The sequence below is a fragment of the Ipomoea triloba genome, chromosome 4 (assembly GCF_003576645.1).
Source record: "Ipomoea triloba cultivar NCNSP0323 chromosome 4, ASM357664v1".
Lineage (NCBI taxonomy): Eukaryota > Viridiplantae > Streptophyta > Magnoliopsida > Solanales > Convolvulaceae > Ipomoea > Ipomoea triloba.
Genome location: NC_044919.1, coordinates 9,284,663 through 9,303,906, shown reverse-complemented (window position 1 = coordinate 9,303,906; position 19,244 = coordinate 9,284,663). Strand labels below are relative to the sequence as shown.

Below are 19,244 nucleotides of genomic sequence, written 5' to 3'. Positions count from 1 at the left end.
TGTATTTTTTTTATTATTTTTTTTAAATAAATGTCGTAGTATCATTGTAATATGTTTTTATTATTATTGAATAAAACGAAGAGTTCTATTGTGTTATTGAATCTTGTTTTATGAATAAATATTAGCTCAATACTTGTGAATTGTTGATTCTTGAAGTTGTAATTTGGACCAATCTATTGGAGAATGTAATTTGGAAAATGTAATTTTGTATATTTTATCTTTGTCTTTCAACTTTTATATATCTTTGTAAGTTAATAATGTTGATTCATGACATCACTATTTTAAAAAAAATTGTCTAAATAATATTTCCTGACGAGCACTAATGACAACCACAATTGTCGATCTCCTTCCTCGATTTGAAGAAGGTGAATGACAATCTCGAAAACATATTTTTTTATTTTTTATCTGTATATATGTATATATGACTTGACATGTTTGTTCGTTGTTACATTAAATATTATCATTTTTAGCCTATAAATAACTAGTTATTGGGCCAAGCGCACTAAAATGATAAATTAATATGTTTAATTATGAATTTTTAAAATTTAAGGTCAAATTATTTTTCGTTGACACTTTTGATCTAATCCTTGAGGATATTCGTTTTTTTGCTAAAAGTTTTAATTGTATTAACTTTTTATTTGCTAAGTGATCTGCGATTCTGCGTATAGAGCAAGCCACGTGTTAGTTAGGGAAGTTTTATTCATTGCTGATTGCAGAGACCCACTCTCTCTTCCCCCGATTTCCCTTCTTGATGTAATCTCTTTGGATCGTTTGAATTAATATATGATGATGTCTTTGGTTAAAAAAAAATGATTAGGGGTGAAAGTAATAAAATCTCATAATTATTGGTCAAAGTGATAATATCTCATAATTGTTGGGCATTTTGGGAATACCCTAAAGAATTGGAATCGGACATTCGGAGATCTCTGTCTTGCCAGCCAACGTCTTCTTCTTCTTCTTCTTCAATAGCTAACATCAAACCATTCAAATCCAATTACTGTGCTTTGGTATCGCAACATTTTTGTGTTTTTCCTCTCTAAATCTATCAAAGGTATGTTTGTTTTCTTTACTATTTTGTTTATTTTTTGTTTCATTTAGATTTTATACAAATTTTTGTTACGGTGTTTTCTTTTAATTTTTATCGGAAACGAAACACCAAAATCTCGAATTAGGCATCCCAGAAGTTTGATTTTTTTTTTTTTTAAATTTCATATTTTGAGTATTGTGATTTAATGCTAGGGTTTGCTACAGAAATCAAACTCAGGGAATCTCGAATTGAGCATGCTATGGGTTTTTATTGGAGTCTGGTATTCTAAATTTAATGCTAGGCCTCCATAAAGAGTTTGATAAGATAAACAAAATATCATGAAATCGACTTTGATAAGATATGATTGCTAATTTGCTATCATCATCATTATTTTTCTAGGTGCTGTACCTCAAACCTTTAGTTGGGGATTCCCATTTTTTAGCTTGTTTTGTAACTTATTTAACCTTTGAATGTACGTGCACATGAATGGCTCTTTGTTTCAGGAATTGTAGTTTGATTATTTTTTTGTAACTATTCATGGTTTCCCCATCATGATGGTTGCAAAATGTTTGGTAACACCTTTATAGATTTTGTATTTCTAAGCATATGCACATACATGTGATGCAATTCATAAGTTGGATAAACTAATTTTACTATGTGAAACGCAAGTGGTGTTCTCATTTTATTCATGCAAGGAGATTGGGGACTTGCTCTTATTCTGTCATCTTCTTTATCATGCTCGTGCTTGTCCTTTTCTTCTTAGATCTCTTTCAAGCAAACAATGCTGGGAAGAATTCAAAGTTGGAGTTTATGAGGATCTTAATAGCTGTAGCAAAATAATCATGAAACTGGGGGATTGTTAACTGATACTTAACAATATGCCTCTTGATGCTTCATTGCTTGGTCTCATGTTTGCAATCTGCTGCTTCAGCAATAGGAAGAAAATTTATGTTAATCTGTAGTATTCCTAAACTATAAAAACATGGGTAATAGATATGAATCTAGTTGAGTGATTTCTAGTTGGGAAAGTTCAATGTTCTTCTAATTTGAATAATTTAATACATCTTATTCTTAATGCAGCTTATGGATCAGCTGGATATTGACAATGTATTGGAAGTTCCAGACACCCCCAACAGACAATCTTCACAGAATAAGGACAGTGGTGTAGTGAAAAAGGAGAGAAATCTATCTGTAGAAACTCATTCACAACAGGGGAAATTTTCCAATGAACAGCCTAAGAACCAGCTAAACGCCCATGGCATTGGAACCAGGAGACTTTTAATTCGTCCTCCGAGAAGAATCAATGGTTCTGGACATTCTGGTGAATTGGACTGCCATGCAATGTCTTCAGCTTTTAGCGTACATGATTCACCTTCTTCAAGAAATGACCTTTTACTTGGAAGGAAGGATACAGGTCCCCCCAACCACAAGGGAAAACACTCTTTTTCTGTTCAATTTAGAAAAAGAGAGAACCAAATGTTGAATCCTGAATTATCTTCTTGCAAAGGTGGTTTGGTTGTAAATTCAACAGAACAAAGTAGGGTGGCTCTTGGACTGCCAGGAAGTAGCCGAGTCAATGAATTTAAAAAGGGAGCCTTATCAAGCGGTGAATTCTCTTACTTGAAAAATATGGATAATCCTTCAGTGTCCACAAACAAGGTTGACAAAGAAAAACAAATTGATGTTCGAAGTAAAGTTGGTGTGCATGTTAACCATGGAGAGAGGAAGGAATCTGCTCATGATGCGCATCACAGTAGCATGAAGGATAGTTATGCACCTGTTATTACCCTGCCTAGGGTTGTTGGGAAGAAGAGATTGGTACGAAATGGATGTATATCTCCAAACAACATAGCGAAGGCAAAACAACCAGTTGTGAAGGATCACAATGGCCCTATAACTGTTGAACAGAATTATACCTGCAGTCCTCTGGCATCATCTGGCAGTTCAAAGAATCCAATTAATGTTAAAGATTTGGTGTCTGAAGACCATACCTCTTGCTCAACGAAGGGCTCTCGCTACGCGAAGGGCAAAGGGGTGATGGTCCAACCTTCTATTTTATCAGAACCAAATGCAGAAAGTGCAAATGCATCACACAGGTACTTATTACAAAAATTGATCAATTAAGCTTTTTTGGTCTTAGCAACACTTCTTGCTTTCATTATTATGATGATAACTTGTTTGAACCCTAGTGATATGGCCCAGAAAACTGCTGAAAATTTTATAGAGATTCATTCATTTCTCATTATTTGTTTTTGTTAGAGATAAGAACAAGGACGTAATTTTATTGACTGGAAATTAAAAAAAAAAAAAAAAGAAGAGAAATTGGAAGTCACAAGACTTTCCCCAACAAGAGTTTTAGGCTCTTGCCCCACAAGAGTTTTAGGCTCTTGCCCAGCTTCTAAAGCTTAAAGACTAAGGATAAAGATTGGATGCTTTACTCTCATCTAGAGGTTCTAATTTATAGTGCTAGGAAATAAATAATTATGGAAAAGGAGATATTGTTGATATGATTGTGCCTTTGATTTTATTCTTGTCAAATCCCTTGCGTTAAGCCTTTCCTTATGTATTCTGATTTGCCTGATTTTGGGTGTGTATCAGTTTTTTACCCCTTTTTTTTATATATATAAATTTTATTTATAACCATCCTTCTATCAAACCTTGTCCAAATTTGAAAGTTGGAGAGTTAGTACTGAAGTTATGAAAAAAGTGAATATATTTCACTATTGGTACAATGGTACATGGGATGAAATTACATCGCGATACTTATTAAATTGGTAATCTGCATATCAGATTACATTGTGGAAGACAGTAGTTCTTAATCGTTACCGATGAATTTATTTGCAAATTTCCATATATACGCATCTCCAGTGTACCACAAAACAGTTGTTTTTACTGTTCCCTGAGGTATTCATTTTTATTTTGGTTGTAGATTCATCATTGTTGCAAGTTTTAACTTGCTGTTATCATCCTCAATCAATAATCTAATGGTCAAATTATTTTTATTAAATTCAGATATGTTCTTCATATAATAATTTATTCTCATCTACCATGGTAAATTAAATTTCCAAAAACTTAATTTTCTTCTAGATCAAGGCTCTTATCATGAGGTTGCTTTATTGTTGAACTTGCAGAAATATTATAGATATTGATGATGAAGTGAATGAAACCACTGGGACCAGTCAAGATACTCTCAGAAGCTTTGAAGAACCAGGTGGATGGAGGAGTACACGAAATCGAAGTCAGAACAGGTTGTTAAGAAGAGGAAACAAAAACAATTCCCAGAATCTTGGCCATTATCCTATGTCTGAGGATTTATCCTCCCGTAGGCATGCCTTTGCACAACCTTCCAGTCATATGGCAGTGCCTCTTGGGGAACAATCAGGTCATGTTGATGTTCATCATTCAGTAGTAAATTCTCTTGGTAAAAGAAAAAAACATGGATCTACCTCAATCAATCATGGTGAATGTTCTACATCAGCATTTAATGATTCAGACATCATGTTTGTTGGACCATCTAAGGATGTTAGAAGTTATAGATCAGACGTGAACCAAAACCATCGCAGAAGAGATACCTTAGTACCAACCATTGAAATTGATGGTAGCTCCCCTCAAGCAAGAAATCACGGTTCTCAAGGTTTAGCTCGCCAAAGTGATGAAGATGCTACAGCCAAACAGGTAGAAGCAGATGAAATGCTTGCACGGGAGCTTCAAGAGCAATTATACAATGAGATGCCTGCTTTTGGAGTTAGTGAGGTTTTCCCTCTTACATCTCTGTGTGTATATCAGATGCGTGTAGATACATTTGTTTAGTGAATATCTCTTTCTAGTATGCACTATTATAATGCTAAATTTCCATATTGATCATTTCCACCTTGAGACAGATTGATGAAAATTTGGCAAGGGCTTTGCAGCAGCATGCTCTCTCTGGGGAAACGAACACAGTTGTTACTGTAAGCTTGCTGTTTTTAATATTGCAAAAAGTAACACTGCTGTAATCTTATTTTTATGTTGGAAGGTATTATATGCCATGCTAAAACTGTAAGTTTTGACCTAAAAAATGTGGCATGGATATTTAGATCGGGCAAAGGAAGTACTTTTCCTTTTTAAAATTACATCAAGTGATTGGTGGAGCGTTGTTTTTAAAAATGACATGTTGAATCCTTGAAATTTTGTTACTCAAAATTCACTGAAGTATATACACACACCTAAACCTTAACCTCTTGATGTGATATTTTCATTTTTTTTTTCTCTTTCAATTTATAGAGAAGTAGATCGGTTGCAAACTCACAAAGGCGATCCCAATTGCAATCTTCAACAAATGTTTCTCGTAGAGCGTCTTTAGCTCGAGCTTCTAATTCTAACAGATTAGTGAGATTGAGGAGTCGTTTTCCTGGACGAGCTCGTACTTTGTCATCACCAAGACTAAGGAATTCAATTTTTCCTCCTAATGTGAATGTGGAAACGGTATTGTGCAGTTTTGTCATTTTCCATTTTATCCCTTATTTTTTTGAATATGCAATTTTGAGTATTTTATTACTTAGATATAAAGAGAGACAGAGAGATAAATAGGGAAGACCTCAAACCAAATAACAGAAAAGGAGGGACAATTGAATATAGTTTTTAGAAAATTTATTCGCAGATAATATATTGTAGTGAATGGGCAATGTAAAGGAGCTGGGAAGTACAAAAAGATAACATCCTTGTTTCGAAAGAAACAAAGGCCTATACTGTCATTACCTCTTCATAATTTTTTTTAAAAAAGGTTCTGTTTTACGAGGGAGGAAATATTTGGCGATTTTGAAAAACCTGAAGATATTGAAAACTATGGGGATGCTTGTTGATATAGCTCTTGTTAGTTGTTATATCCCATTCTTTTTCTTTGTCCTTTTTAATTATGGGGTGGGGGGAAGAGGTTAGTTGAATCTATATGATGGCAGGGATTTTTGGGAATGTTATATTTTCTAAAAGGTAAGTGGTCAGATGTGATTCAACTGAAGCAGGTGGATGTGTGTGTGTACATTTCTTCAGGAATCTTATGAAAATGAACATCTTAAGTATTTTTCTTGTCCTTAAGAAAATGTGTGCTGCTGTGTGTCTATTTATATTCTAATCTTAATAATCTTCTATCTGAACTGTTGTGACAAAACCATTTTTGACACAAGTATATGAAAAACGGCTGTCAACTGTCAGGAAAGTTTTACTATTTAAAAGCACTTTGGCCACATTGAGTTGTAGGGAAATTTAACTTTACATGGTATTTTTATGAATTAATTTGATAATAAAAAATAAATGGTTAACATTTCTTATTCCATTTATATTTAATTCAGAGAATTCAAGTTTTGGAAGCGCTAGAGGCTTTTAACAATATGGGAGTAGTTGGTAACTTTCTTCAAACTCGACAAGACTTCAACAAGTAAGATGTCTTCTCTACGTTTTTGTTTTGTTTTTTTAACTAAAAAATGATTGATATTGATTTCATTGTATATTTGTATGTGCCTCTATGAAGTAGATGATTTCAGCATAAGTTCAATACTTCAATGAGAAGATAATTTCCAAACAAATAAGTGACACCTACAAATTATAGCAACAAGAGTACTTTATCAGAGATATTTAGAAAGTATTATGATGGTAGAAACCCCAAGCAGCTTAATTGTGATTTTTTACTTGCTTGGTTCCTAGCTTGATCATGATGTTTTTGGTTATCAAATGCTAAGATGAGGTCCATGTGATTGCATCGGTTGTTTCATAGTACATGCATGATTGTAGTGACATCATTTTGAAGCAGTGAAATGACCTATTTGAAAACATTAAAGAAATTCTTGGTGTGGATTGGATAGTTATGTGATTCTGTCAATTCTGTGTTTTACTCATGTGATGGGAATATAGCAAGCTCCATAAAAATGTTTTTGTATTTGTTGTTGAATTTCCAAGCAACTAAAGTTTAGCCATTGATCTATCTTTCTTTATGAAGTTTCAATGCTTGATGCTTCTAGTCTAAAAATGGCCCCAAGGGGCAAGCATCATTTGTCTAATTTAGGCATACTGAAGTCCTTTTGGGTGGTGGGGGATGGGGGGCTTATTATTTAACTATGCAGTCCTATTTGTGGTGGTTTATGCTTTCTCTTGATGGCAGCTGCAGTTTCATTTCCAACATTGTGTGTTTGTGTCTCTCTATATATTATTATATATATACATTCAGAATACAAAAATAAAACTATCCTTCTGATCTTTCATATTTCCTCTCCTTGCTTTAGTAACGACTATGAAATGTTATTGGCACTTGATGAAAATAATCACCAACATTCGGGTGCATCAGTGAATCTGATTAATGGTTTGCCAGAGTCAGTTGTTCAGGTAATTTTGAATTGAAGTCTTCAGATTACCCCAACAATCTTTGCTTTGAACATTTACCTTCATGTAACAGGCATTAGATTATATCTTATTGGTTTTGATATTTTGCTTGTTTTGTTCATTCCCTTGCAGAATGAGAATGTCGACGAACCTTGTGCAATTTGTCTTGAAAATCCGACAATAGGAGACACTATCCGCCATCTCCCTTGCTTACACAAATTTCACAAAGACGTAATAGCCTTTTTCAGTTTGGAATGAAACCTTTATAAGCCTAACCATGCTCTAACATGTTCTTAACTCTCTGCAGTGCATTGACCCATGGCTGCAAAGAAGAAGATTGTGCCCGGTCTGCAAGTCATCCATATCTTGATCTTTAATTTGGGTATTGGAGAATGGAGATACAAGGCTTCGTGTTCATATAAAGCCAGACGGGACGACTATGAGGTCTTACTCTTATTCTTGGGGTGAAGTTAGGTATAAACAAAACAAACACCATTTGTAGTCACATCACTTGGATGGACTTTCTACAGATGGACATCTTGCTTTAATTCTGTAGTTTTTTTTTTTTTTGGCTATACTCGTGTGGGATAAATGTCTACACGCTGCACATTTATAGCATTTTTTTTTTACATTGTTTATGGAGAATATCAATTTATCATTATAGAATCAAGTAATCGGCCAACATTTTGGCACAGTTTGTTTTAAATTGCTCAACTAATAGGATTAAAGCTGTGACCTTTTACCAAATTCATACGCACCTATACAACAGTAGCGGATTAGCTGTTCTGTACTAATGAGCACAACAGTAGCGGATTAGCTATTCTGTACTAATGAGCGATGTCCCTATATTAGTGAGCGATGTTCCTATTTTAGATTACAATGAAAAGTTTGGTTCAAGGAATGTTTTTAGTTAACAAACAACATTTTCAGTAATTTCATATAACTTAAAAAATTGGGGAGAATGGAAATTTCATATATGTGACACAAATATTCCAAAAATCAAATTTGAGAATTTCACATTTCATAAAGATATTACATCCTTTTGAAAATATGAGCATGTAACATTTCAATGTTAGGAGTAAATAATTTCACTTTAGTTCCTAGTTATTGTGTCATTGTCACATTTAATCTTATTTTTTTAATTTTGTTACATTATGGCCCTGTTTGGTAAATGAATGTTAGCTGATTGGGTTGGTTGTTTGGGTTAGAAGGTATGATTTGTTGGTAAGATTGGCTTATTGTAGAAAGTTGTTTGATAAATTAGCTGCTAGCTGATAGCTGTTTTGTATAATTTCTTTTCTCAAAAAACTAATTGAAAATGCTGTTTTGAGTAGCCTTTTGAATTTTAGCCTTTTAAAGTTACAAAAAGCTTATTATTTCCCAACTAATAGTGGTCAAATAAGCCAAAATTGGCTGATAGGCTGATTATTTACCAAACAGGGCCTATATTTTTGATTTTTTTTTTTTTTTATAGTTATACTCCGAGATTTGTTATTTTGTTATTATCTAAGAAAGTTAACATGTAATTTAATCATATTCAATCTCTTTAAACCTATTCCAGAATAGAATAAAATGAAACCCTCTTCAAATCATCAACTCCATACTATCAATTGGGAGAGAATTTGTATGTCGAAAAATCAGAGATCTTTGATCGAAACAAGGGAAACAAGAAAAACACTCAATTACACTGCCATATCCCTTGTTCAAGAGTTATTGGAGGTAAATTACAACTCACCCAATTAGTCTCCCAATAAGTCTCTGTCGTAAACTATACGCATAAAGTATGGAGAGTTCCTTGCCCAGTGGAAGCTTGAAAGATACGCAGGGTTAAGGAAGTTTGATATACTATGAACATAGGGTAACCTAAATTTAAGAAACGAATTCTAGTTCGGGAAGTTAAATTATACGTTTCAATTGTTGTTGTTGTTGTTGTTGTTGTTATTGTTGTTGTTGTGTCCTCGGCTTTTCACACCTTGCATGTATACTCTATGCACAAAGGGTCTTTATCACTTCAAATCGGTCAAGGTCTCACAATTAAGGGTGGCAATTCGGTTCGTTAAGGTACCGAAGTACCATTCGGTAAAGGTTTTTGGAAGATCGAACGGTTTGATTCGGTTTGGGGAAAAAATCGAACCAAACTGAATATGTTCGCTTTTTTTAAAATATAATATAATATAATACTAATACAGTAACAACAGCAACAACAACAATAATAATAATAATAATTGATGAGGTAAATATAGAGGTATTCACAAATATGTTAGGGTATTAGGGTCAGATCATAAGATGATCCTTACATAGTCTGCTTGTTGGTTTACGTCCTCAACTTGGGTAATAATGCATTTCAGAGAGTCCTGAGCTATAGTGTAGTAGGTGAGGATGCCAAAAGTCCCTACTTCCAGGACTTATTAACACGTTATTTATAGAGGATGGGAGAAGACACATGTAGGGCTCTCGGCATGGCTGACACATGTTACACATGCAGTCGGCGAGCTCGGTCACGGTGCATTGACGCCCACGTGTCGCGATGTTCCTAACTTGCCACTAAGTCGTGTGGTCGGATCGAGGTAGAGAATCTAGATTTATTCTCCAAGTGAACTTGGTCGGATCCGTCGTCCCGACCTAAATAGGTCGGGGTGGATCCTTATAGGCAGGGCGAAGACTATTGCTAGTTAAGCATTTGCTCGGTCTTCACACCCTGCTCGGGGTTGGGCAGTCATGGTCGGGAACAGATCCTCACGGTGACTTGACTCGATCTGGATGAAATCAACAATTGAAATTTTTGATCTCTAATATATATATGTGTGTGCTCGTGCATATTTATTTATTTATTTATATTATTAGTTATGGTAAACTCTAAATTACAAGAAAATAATATTTCTTTCTATTGCCAAGACCTTGTGGTCTAGTGACACTCGGTTGCACTCTCGTATGGAAGGGAGTGAGTTCGAGCCTCAATGGAGGCGATAGTGACTCTTTGTGCTTAGTAGGTTGAGAAAGTAGTTATGAACAGATATTGCATTGTACTAGGGTTACAAGTACTAAAAAAAAATATTTCTTTCTATTCAATATTATTTTAATTCTCATGTGATAATATTTTATTGTTATAACTCAAAGAAATTCTACCATATTGAATAAATAATAATAAGAATATCAATTATTATAACAGCATCTCTATCGGAGAACATTAGTCCTCAGACTCACTTTCTTTTTTATGTGGCATAGTTATGAGTTCTGATGATCAAGTGATGACAATTTTATATTTATTTATATATAAAATAGATGATATAGTCATATAGAGATAAAAGATGACGTGAAAAAAGAAATATTTAGTACGGAGTAATTATTAAAGATGCTCTAAATAGAAACAAATGATAAGCTAAGATTATTGTAAATAATATAATTAATTTTGTGTATATGTATAGAAGTAGACAGTATATAGCAAGCAACACGTAAGGGTGGTAACTCCGAGACCCATGCAAATGCAATTGTGCTATGGCCTCTCCCTTTTTCCATTTCTCTCCATCAACAACCTCTATCTCTCAACAACAAAATCAAACCCAAATTCAACCTCCATCTTTTTTCCCTCTTTTGAAACCCTGATTCCAACAACTGCTGACCTCCAAGGACCTCAACAACCCCAACAGGTACTATTCTATTCTATAATTTGAATGATTTTCTTTTTCATTCCCCTTTTTTTTTTTTGGATATTTTTCTAGATTCTGTTGATGGGCATTTTTTTTTTGTTTTCTTGAATAGAATATGTTATTTTCCCTTGTGATTTTGACATTTTGTTAGTTAACTGTTGCTCCAATTTTCTTGGAACAGTAAGATTTTACAGTATTGAGGGTCAAATGGAGGAATCTCTTTCGATGGGTAAATGGTGCCTCGTTTTGTGATCAATCAAATTCATTGATAGGAGGTAATGAATATTTATTCATTTGTATTGCTGGGAAGCCCTGTGATTGACCTCTCTCAAAATGGGAATGCACAGGAGTTTTTTCCATTGGGGTTGTCCTTTTCTTATGTTGTTGTTGCCAGAAAGTACATAGGGGCATACATTTTTTGTGGATGAATGCAAAGCAGAAAGGGAGGTTCTTGAATGATATATACATATATATATATATATATATTGCCTACAAAACCTCTTTCTTGGCAGTTTTAAGCTGATTTTGTAGGCAGTGGAATACTATAATTGCAAAGGTCCAATTGAGGTTTTATGTGGGGAAATTTTGTTTTGTGAGCTCATTGTCCATGTGTTTCGAGAAGTTATAGTATCGTCAGTAATGAGCTCTATGCGGTACTGACAATTGGGTCGGTGCAGAGCTCGTTCGTTTATCTTCCTTCGGCTTCATTTGAAAAAAAATGACCAGTGAGTCATCTGGTACTTTATCTGAATTCTTTCATGATGGTGCCCAAGATGACATAAATTATAGGGATACAAATGTGCATAATGTTTCTGTAGAGACCGGGGAAGTATTTTCTGCAGAGTTTACACCGAAAAATGCAGCCAAGAAAGGTAACCAAGTGAGGGGGGATGGTTTTACCATTGCTCAAAATGATCTTGTATATGAGGAGCTTGGAATTCAAAGAGGTTGTGAGAGTGGTATGGAGTTCTTGGATTTTTCTCCTAACAATGGATATGCGTTAAGAGGCAATTACAGAGCTTATTTGGATAGCATGAGTAGCTATGCAATGGAAATTCCTGGGAAAGGGCAACATCGAGCAAGGTTCGCAGACGAAAGCAAAGGCGATAGAGCTAGACCGGGATCGCCTCTTCATGCATCGAAATCCCTACATTCGTTTTACCCCTACAACCATAGTCCAGAAGTTTTGTACAATTCTTTCTCCGGAAAAATGAAATTTATCTGCAGCTTTGGAGGAAGAATTTTGCCCAGGCCAAATGATCGTAGGCTTAGGTATGTGGGCGGGGAGACTAAAATGATATCGATTAGGAAAGACCTAACTTATAACGAACTAGTGAAAAAGACGACAGCCATTTGTAATCATCCTCACACAATAAAATACCAGCTGCCTGGCGAAGATCTTGATGCACTTATATCCGTGACTTCTGATGAGGATCTCCATAACATGATAGAGGAATTTCATGATTTGGAAAGAAGTTCACTACGGCTACGGCTATTTCTTGTGCCTCCCTCTGATGCCGAGAGTCTTTGTTTACAGCAGACCGATGCTGACTATCAGTATGTTGTCGCAGTTAATGGCATGATGGAGCCAGGTCTTCCAAGGAACTCGAGCCGAGAGAACTTGGCAAGCCAAATAAGCCAGTGTGGAAATATTATGGACTATAGTCAAAGTTGCCAAAGAGACACTCCTCCTTCATTCCATCCATTTGAGAGGCGGAACAGAACCAAAGCAATGAACATATTAGTCCCGAAAAATCCCACTGCTCATTGGTTTAATGCATCATCTCAGACCCCTCCCAAGTCATACGTTCAATCTCCTCCTTTGTCTCCACCAACAGGTCAGTTTAAAGATCTCAAACGTTCCCCTAATAATTTTGCATCTCCTGATGGCCATGAATTCTATAGTCCATATGCTGTGGACAAACCACAAGCAGCATATGATAATTCTTATAATCTTGGCAACTCAGGATATTGCTATAATCATCCCTCTGATGCCATGCCATTGAGTTATTACCAAAAAGAGAACACTCATTTGTTGGAATCAAACAAGGCTTCTGAGCCCTTTTCTCAAAATCGTACATTTAAACGTTGTATGACTTTTCAACCTTCTTATCAGAATGATTTGGACTGCGAAATGTCTGTGTCAAAAGATATACCACTGCATTCTGAAAGGCTAATACATTCTCGAGACATTAACTTGCTCCCTAGCCCTAGAGTAGGTTTTCAAGCTAAACCCGGTTATGGAATGCATCATGCAATATCTGATCCACAACTGCTATGTGAAGAGAGATATAATGTCACTTCCATAGAAACAATAAGCCCAGCCCCTTCAAACTTTAGTGGAGAGATGTCTCCCTCACTTGAAATATTTAGTACTTCACCGGAAATGTCAATGCAATGGCCAGAGCTGAGAGACCAGAAACAGTTAATGACTAAGAATGAGCATCAGAAAACTCTTAAAGAACCAGAGTTTAACAAAGAATATGCAGAATGGGATCCAAATTCAATAAATTGGATAAAGCAGAAGAATGCTTTTTCACCTCAGGAAGGATCTTATTTTGGAATTAAGGATATCTGCACGCCAAAAGCTTATGGAGGCAGGAACTCTTCTAAACCACTTGTTTCTCCCAGTAATTCAACAACCAGTTGCAGAGAGAACTGCAATGATCCTAATACTTGTTGGGAAACAACTTCAAAGCCACAAGTCGGTGAAAACAGAACTTTTGCTCCACCGCCTATTAGGGAGCAATGCCATGATCTCAACTCTAGTGCTAAACTTTTCTTTGTGAGACCAAATGAAACCACAAATGAGAAGCATGCTGCATCTGGAACAACAAAAAACACTGAGGATGGTTTCTGCTTATCACATGAACTGCAACCTGCTTATCACATGAACTCCACAGATACATCTGGCTTCTTTTTAGACTCGAACGATCCCCGTATTACTGACATACCATTTCCAAATTCAGCTTCAGGTGCTGCTTTTGCACAAAATGTTGCTATCCGTGGGAATATATCCAATGGTAAACTGGAAGAGGAAAACTGTGATCGAATTTCTAACCAAAAACATGATTCTGGGGATGAAGAATTTTTTGAATTTCAACTCTCAGATAATTCTCATCACTGTAGAGTCCAGGAACAGAGGATTCTTGGGGAAGGTAATGCCAATAACACACCTCCTGATGCTCCCTTATCTTCATCTGTTGTATCACGTGTACAAGACGAACCCAGTGATGGGCTTCCACCCCTTGGAGAAAACAGAGAATCTGAGAGTGTTCCCACCAAACCTGCCTATAAGGTAATGTAGCCATGTTGAGTCATTATATTGAAGAGAAAAGTTTTGAAATCACGACCCCAATATTTGTATGTAAAATTGACAATTCCGTGTATTTGTTAGGATGACAAAGTTGATGGTGATAGTGAGGGCTTATCTATCGGTACAAATATTGAAATGGAGGCAGGGATATATGGTTTTCAGGTCAGAAGTCACAGTTTTCACTTTAATACTTTATATTTCTATATGTGGAGTTTGCACCTTTTTTTCCCCTAAGTTTCATAGCTAGTATGGTTCCTGGATGGTGCCATCTTATCTTCATAGGTATTACTAAATATTATATACGGAGTATTATGTTGTTTATGATTCATTTTACCATGACCAAAGTAGGTAGACCAGAAGAACATGCTGTTGCACACATGACGCTTGCTGTAAGACATTCTTCAGTTCTGTTATTTTACATCCTAATATTTTAGTGCAATTATGCCAGCACTATGTACAGAAACTCAATGAAGAGAGGCCTGGAAAATAAAGCTCAACCATTGTGAATTAGTTTTAATGTCTCTTTCTCACTTTAACCTGTTTTCCCTGAGAACTTGGACATGTGGATGGGCTCTAGAAGCAGCTCTGAAGTTTAACTTTCTATCTTGTAGTTATTTGAAGAAATTCACCCCTATATACAATTACAGATCTGAAGTTAATTATGCAATACACTTTAGTTCTTCCCTTTTTTCTACCTTGATGTTGATTCTAATATACTTCTAAGTTAAATACATTTGAAGTAATAAACTTGTAAAATGTTGTATTAAATTATATGGACCCCGTGCTAGGACTTTGCATCAAACTGATGACTGGCAAATAGATATACATTACATAGTACTTATTTTGCAATTTGGCTTGGTCAATTACTAAACAGGTCAAAAAATCAAGCAGGATTACTTATGCAGATTGACTAGAAAGTATAATTAAATTCCAACCAGATATACAAGGCTAAAAGAACATAAAACAAATTAACAATATATTGGGTTGACCTTTGAATAACATTAAAAGGTTAAAATAAGCTTTTAATCTAGCTGATATTAGTTGAAGTGTTGAACTATAACTATAGTTGAATAGTTGATAGGGTTTTGGTCATTGTAACTTTGGTATTTGCATTGATTACTGTTCCATGTCCTTTAAGTTTGGTCATTGTAACTGTAAACTGAATGTTTTGAGTTACTATGGACAGATTATAAGAAATAGTGATCTTGGAGAATTACGTGAGTTGGGATCTGGTACATTTGGAACTGTATATCATGGAAAGTGGAGGGGAACAGATGTTGCTATCAAGATGATAAAAGAGAGCTGTTTTGCTGGCAGATCATCTGATCAAGAGCAGTTGGTAGGTCCCAAACTCGGACACAAAATTGGAGTTTTAATAGTTTCTTTTGGAGAAAGTTGCCAGAAATGGAATGAGATAAATTGGCAGAAATATCCCTAACTGGTTAAGGATAGGAAGAAAGAAATTGTATTCTGGTATTGCCTCAATAAATATTTAAATGCGCTATTTTGCAGACTAAAGATTTCTGGAGGGAGGCTCAGATTCTTTCCAAACTTCACCATCCAAATGTAGTAGCATTCTATGGGGTGGTTCCTGATGGACCTGGAGGAACAATGGCTACAGTTACTGAATACATGGCTAATGGGTCACTGAGACATGTTCTTGTGAGGAAGGATAGGTGAGGTGTTATTATTATTGCTATTACTATTATTAATATTGATAGTAATAGTAATTATTACTACTACTATAATTATTACTGTTACTACTGCCACTATTACTATTAGAGCAAATTCCAATTTTACTCTTCGACTATTGTAGCATTGCCACATTTAGTCCTACTCTTTTAATTTTGTCTCATTACACAATAGTCGAGAAGTTAAAGTGAAATTTGCTCTTGTACCTGCTTGTAATTTTCATGTTCCTGCACTTTTGAAATGTTTTTTACATATAGAATGTCTCTTTTTTTGCAGAACTCTTGACAAGCGCAAAAAGCTTAAGATTGCATTAGCTGCTGCTTTTGGTATGGAGTACTTGCATACGAAAAATATTGTTCATTTTGATTTGAAATGTGAGAACTTACTTGTCAATTTGGGAGATCCTCAGCGACCAGTATGCAAGGTAAATTTGCATATAAAATTAGTTCCAAGTCACATGGATATGTGTGCGTTTATATATGTTAGTATGTAATCCTTATTGACCACTTTTTTCCTTGTCTTTTTCTTGAACGGATAGTTTCCCTAGATTAATCTTCTCGCCATGAAGAATTTATTTTCCAGAAGGTTGTAAACCCGTCCTGTGAAATTGATGTTTTTCAACCAAAAATAATCAATGAAGGGTTTCGTTTTCAGGTTGGTGATTTTGGACTGTCAAGAATAAAACGGAACACTCTTGTTTCGGGTGGTGTTCGAGGAACGCTTCCATGGATGGCGCCCGAGCTATTAAATGGAAACAGCAGTCGCGTTTCTGAAAAAGTAATACCTCAGATATGAGATTTTTAGCTTTTCAATTCACGCTATTTTACCTAGAAGTGAACCCGTGGCCATTTCCTTTTGTCCTAGGTTGATGTTTTCTCATTTGGCATAGCAATGTGGGAGCTCTTGACAGGAGAGGAACCATATGCAAATATGCACTGTGGTGCCATCATAGGTAGGCTTTTGATAACAATTTGAAAAATTTCATTCACTCTTTTGTTTTATAGAAGCTTTAAAACCAAATTAGGATTAATTGAATCAAAGCAGGAAAGAACAAAAATAGAATTGTCAAACATGAAACAAACTAAATTAACTGTAAGTCAAGCACGCTTAACCACAAAGTTCTTTGGTTATCTGATTGCCATATCCTTCTTAAAACCAATTGGTGATAAGTAGGTGGACATTAACCATTTAATCACATCCCTCCATGCAAGGTTATCAAGGCGTCCGGTCGATCGGGACCGAATGCCTAATGTGCTCGCCTTGCCTAAGTACAGAATACAACCTAAAACTCCACAAAAAATACATGGACAGAACCTACACACTAAGGCGAGTTGACCGGTGTAATTTTCAGCCGGAGAAGTCGCCGGAATATGCCTCACGTGCCGGCGCGTGGTGTCGGAGAAACGGCGGCGCGTGGTGGCTCTGATGGCGGGAGTTCTTGCTCCGGCGTCGTCCTCCTGTTCCGAGCATATATAATATATATATATATGGGCATAAAGAAAAGCTTTTGACATGGCAGAATATATATATATATATATATATATATATATATTACTCATCGCCTAGGCGGTCACCTAGTCGACTAGGCAGTTGATGGCATCTCGCCTAGAAAGTCCGCCTTGATAACCTTGCCTTCATGGTAAGCCACAGCGTCACGTCTTGAATCGAGTAGGGGTTGAACTCAGCCGAGCCCAACACGTTTATCACTTTATCATATTATGTATCTCAATTTCAGAAACAACATTCAGGTGCCACTTCCTAGTTTTTTCAAATTGGTTTTGTTGTTGTGGCCTAAATCTGATGGCTTGATATAGAACATTAATTCTTCATATGCATCCAGTACATTTGAATTTTCTGCTTCATAACACTAATGACAATATTTTCGAGATTGACTGTTGTTCTTGGGTTTTGCTTCTGTGCAAGGTGGCATCCTAAATAACACTCTTAGGCCTCCCATCCCTCAACATTGCGATCCCGAGTGGAGAAAGTTGATGGAAGATTGCTGGTCATCTGATCCAGCGGCAAGGCCATCGTTTACTGAAATAACAGGCCGATTGCGTGCCATGTCTGCAGCTCTCCATCCGAAGACAAGAGCGAGGAAATGAGATTATACGTTAAACGTAAGTCTTACGAACAAACTCGAGCAGAAAAATTATACACGCCCATTCGCTGTCTCTATTAAACAAGTTAACAAGCTACATTCATAAATGTAAATATTGTAAAGTATTAAGTTCTGTACATTGAAGATATGAATGAGATACCAGATAGTTTGTCTAAATATGTTATTTTGTGGTGCACTCTTATTCAATTGCCTACAAAACTTATTGCTTAATCTTTATTGTGGTGTTCTGTACATTCCAGCTCTAGATTCTTTATTGCTTAATCTTTAACAAATATATACACAAGTAAATCACCAAAGAGTAATTGTCAAGATTCTGAAATACCAATGGTTATACCATGCACCAGGGTCAATATTGTCTGGATTTTTGAGTTTTCGCCCCAACCTAGGCTAGGGGGTCATTAGACCATAGCTTGATGCTGAAAAACGTAATAGGCTAGCTAGCGCGGCTTTTTTCGCTCTTCAGTGTTCTGTTCTCCTTACTCAACCTCTTAATCTATAAAAAAGAATCCCTTTATTTATAATAAGGTAAGCTTTGAAGTTGTAGCTTGTTGGTTTTTCCATCATCCAATCCACAACAAATTGAATGAAACCTGGCGAAAAAAAAAGTGAACACTTTGCTAAAGAACGAATCTTCGTGTTTATTTAAATGCAAGTACAGAATATCTTAATTGCAGATACATAATATGTTCCACTATCCAAAGTAGATCGTGATTCATTGCATAATTTGACCTGAAATACTGTAAAAATGAGCTACTCAAAGAAACAATGACGGCACAGGCTTTGAATTTTAAGGACCATCCGTCGACCCGGCTCTAATATCTGCAGATTTTTTTGTGTGCATATTATGCTCTGCTTGAGACCATAAGTGGCATGTGTCGGCATAGTATAGTTTTTTTCCAATTTTAGTGCCACATCCTATCTATCTATCTTTGCATTAGTGGGATCTTTTCTTCTAAGTCAACTTTTACTAAGCTATGCTCTCTTGTGGCTTGTGGGATAGATGCTCATTTTTCTTCACTTCACTTCACATGAATCATACAGCATTGGCTCTGAATAATTACACCTGAAATGTCAACTGCGGGCAATTGG

The 19,244-nt window shown here is 35.8% G+C and overlaps 2 protein-coding genes across 4 annotated transcripts; both read left to right on the top strand.

Moving 5' to 3' along the window:
* Positions 1–900: 900 nt before the first annotated feature.
* LOC116016780 lies at positions 901–8,084 on the top strand. The gene is made up of 9 exons (XM_031257178.1): positions 901–1,051; positions 2,108–3,123; positions 4,159–4,780; positions 4,909–4,977; positions 5,291–5,491; positions 6,355–6,440; positions 7,282–7,381; positions 7,511–7,609; positions 7,686–8,084. Exons 2-9 carry the CDS (start codon positions 2,111–2,113, stop codon positions 7,746–7,748), a joined length of 2,253 nt encoding a protein of 750 aa, XP_031113038.1. The 5' UTR covers positions 901–1,051; positions 2,108–2,110; the 3' UTR covers positions 7,749–8,084.
* Positions 8,085–8,969: 885 nt separating this feature from the next.
* On the top strand, positions 8,970–18,388 carry LOC116015623. Of its 3 annotated transcripts, XM_031255746.1 has the most exons (11): positions 8,970–9,097; positions 10,804–11,025; positions 11,207–12,863; positions 12,993–14,323; positions 14,423–14,503; positions 15,528–15,680; positions 15,854–16,017; positions 16,310–16,457; positions 16,688–16,810; positions 16,898–16,985; positions 17,957–18,388. In XM_031255746.1, exons 3-11 carry the CDS (start codon positions 11,744–11,746, stop codon positions 18,136–18,138), a joined length of 3,390 nt encoding a protein of 1,129 aa, XP_031111606.1. In that variant the 5' UTR covers positions 8,970–9,097; positions 10,804–11,025; positions 11,207–11,743; the 3' UTR covers positions 18,139–18,388. The 3 variants fall into 3 exon arrangements, with proteins under 3 accessions (XP_031111606.1, XP_031111604.1, XP_031111607.1); XM_031255744.1 differs by having other exon boundaries at positions 11,207–14,323; XM_031255747.1 differs by lacking the exon at positions 16,898–16,985 and having other exon boundaries at positions 11,207–14,323; positions 17,957–18,099.
* Positions 18,389–19,244: the final 856 nt, after the last annotated feature.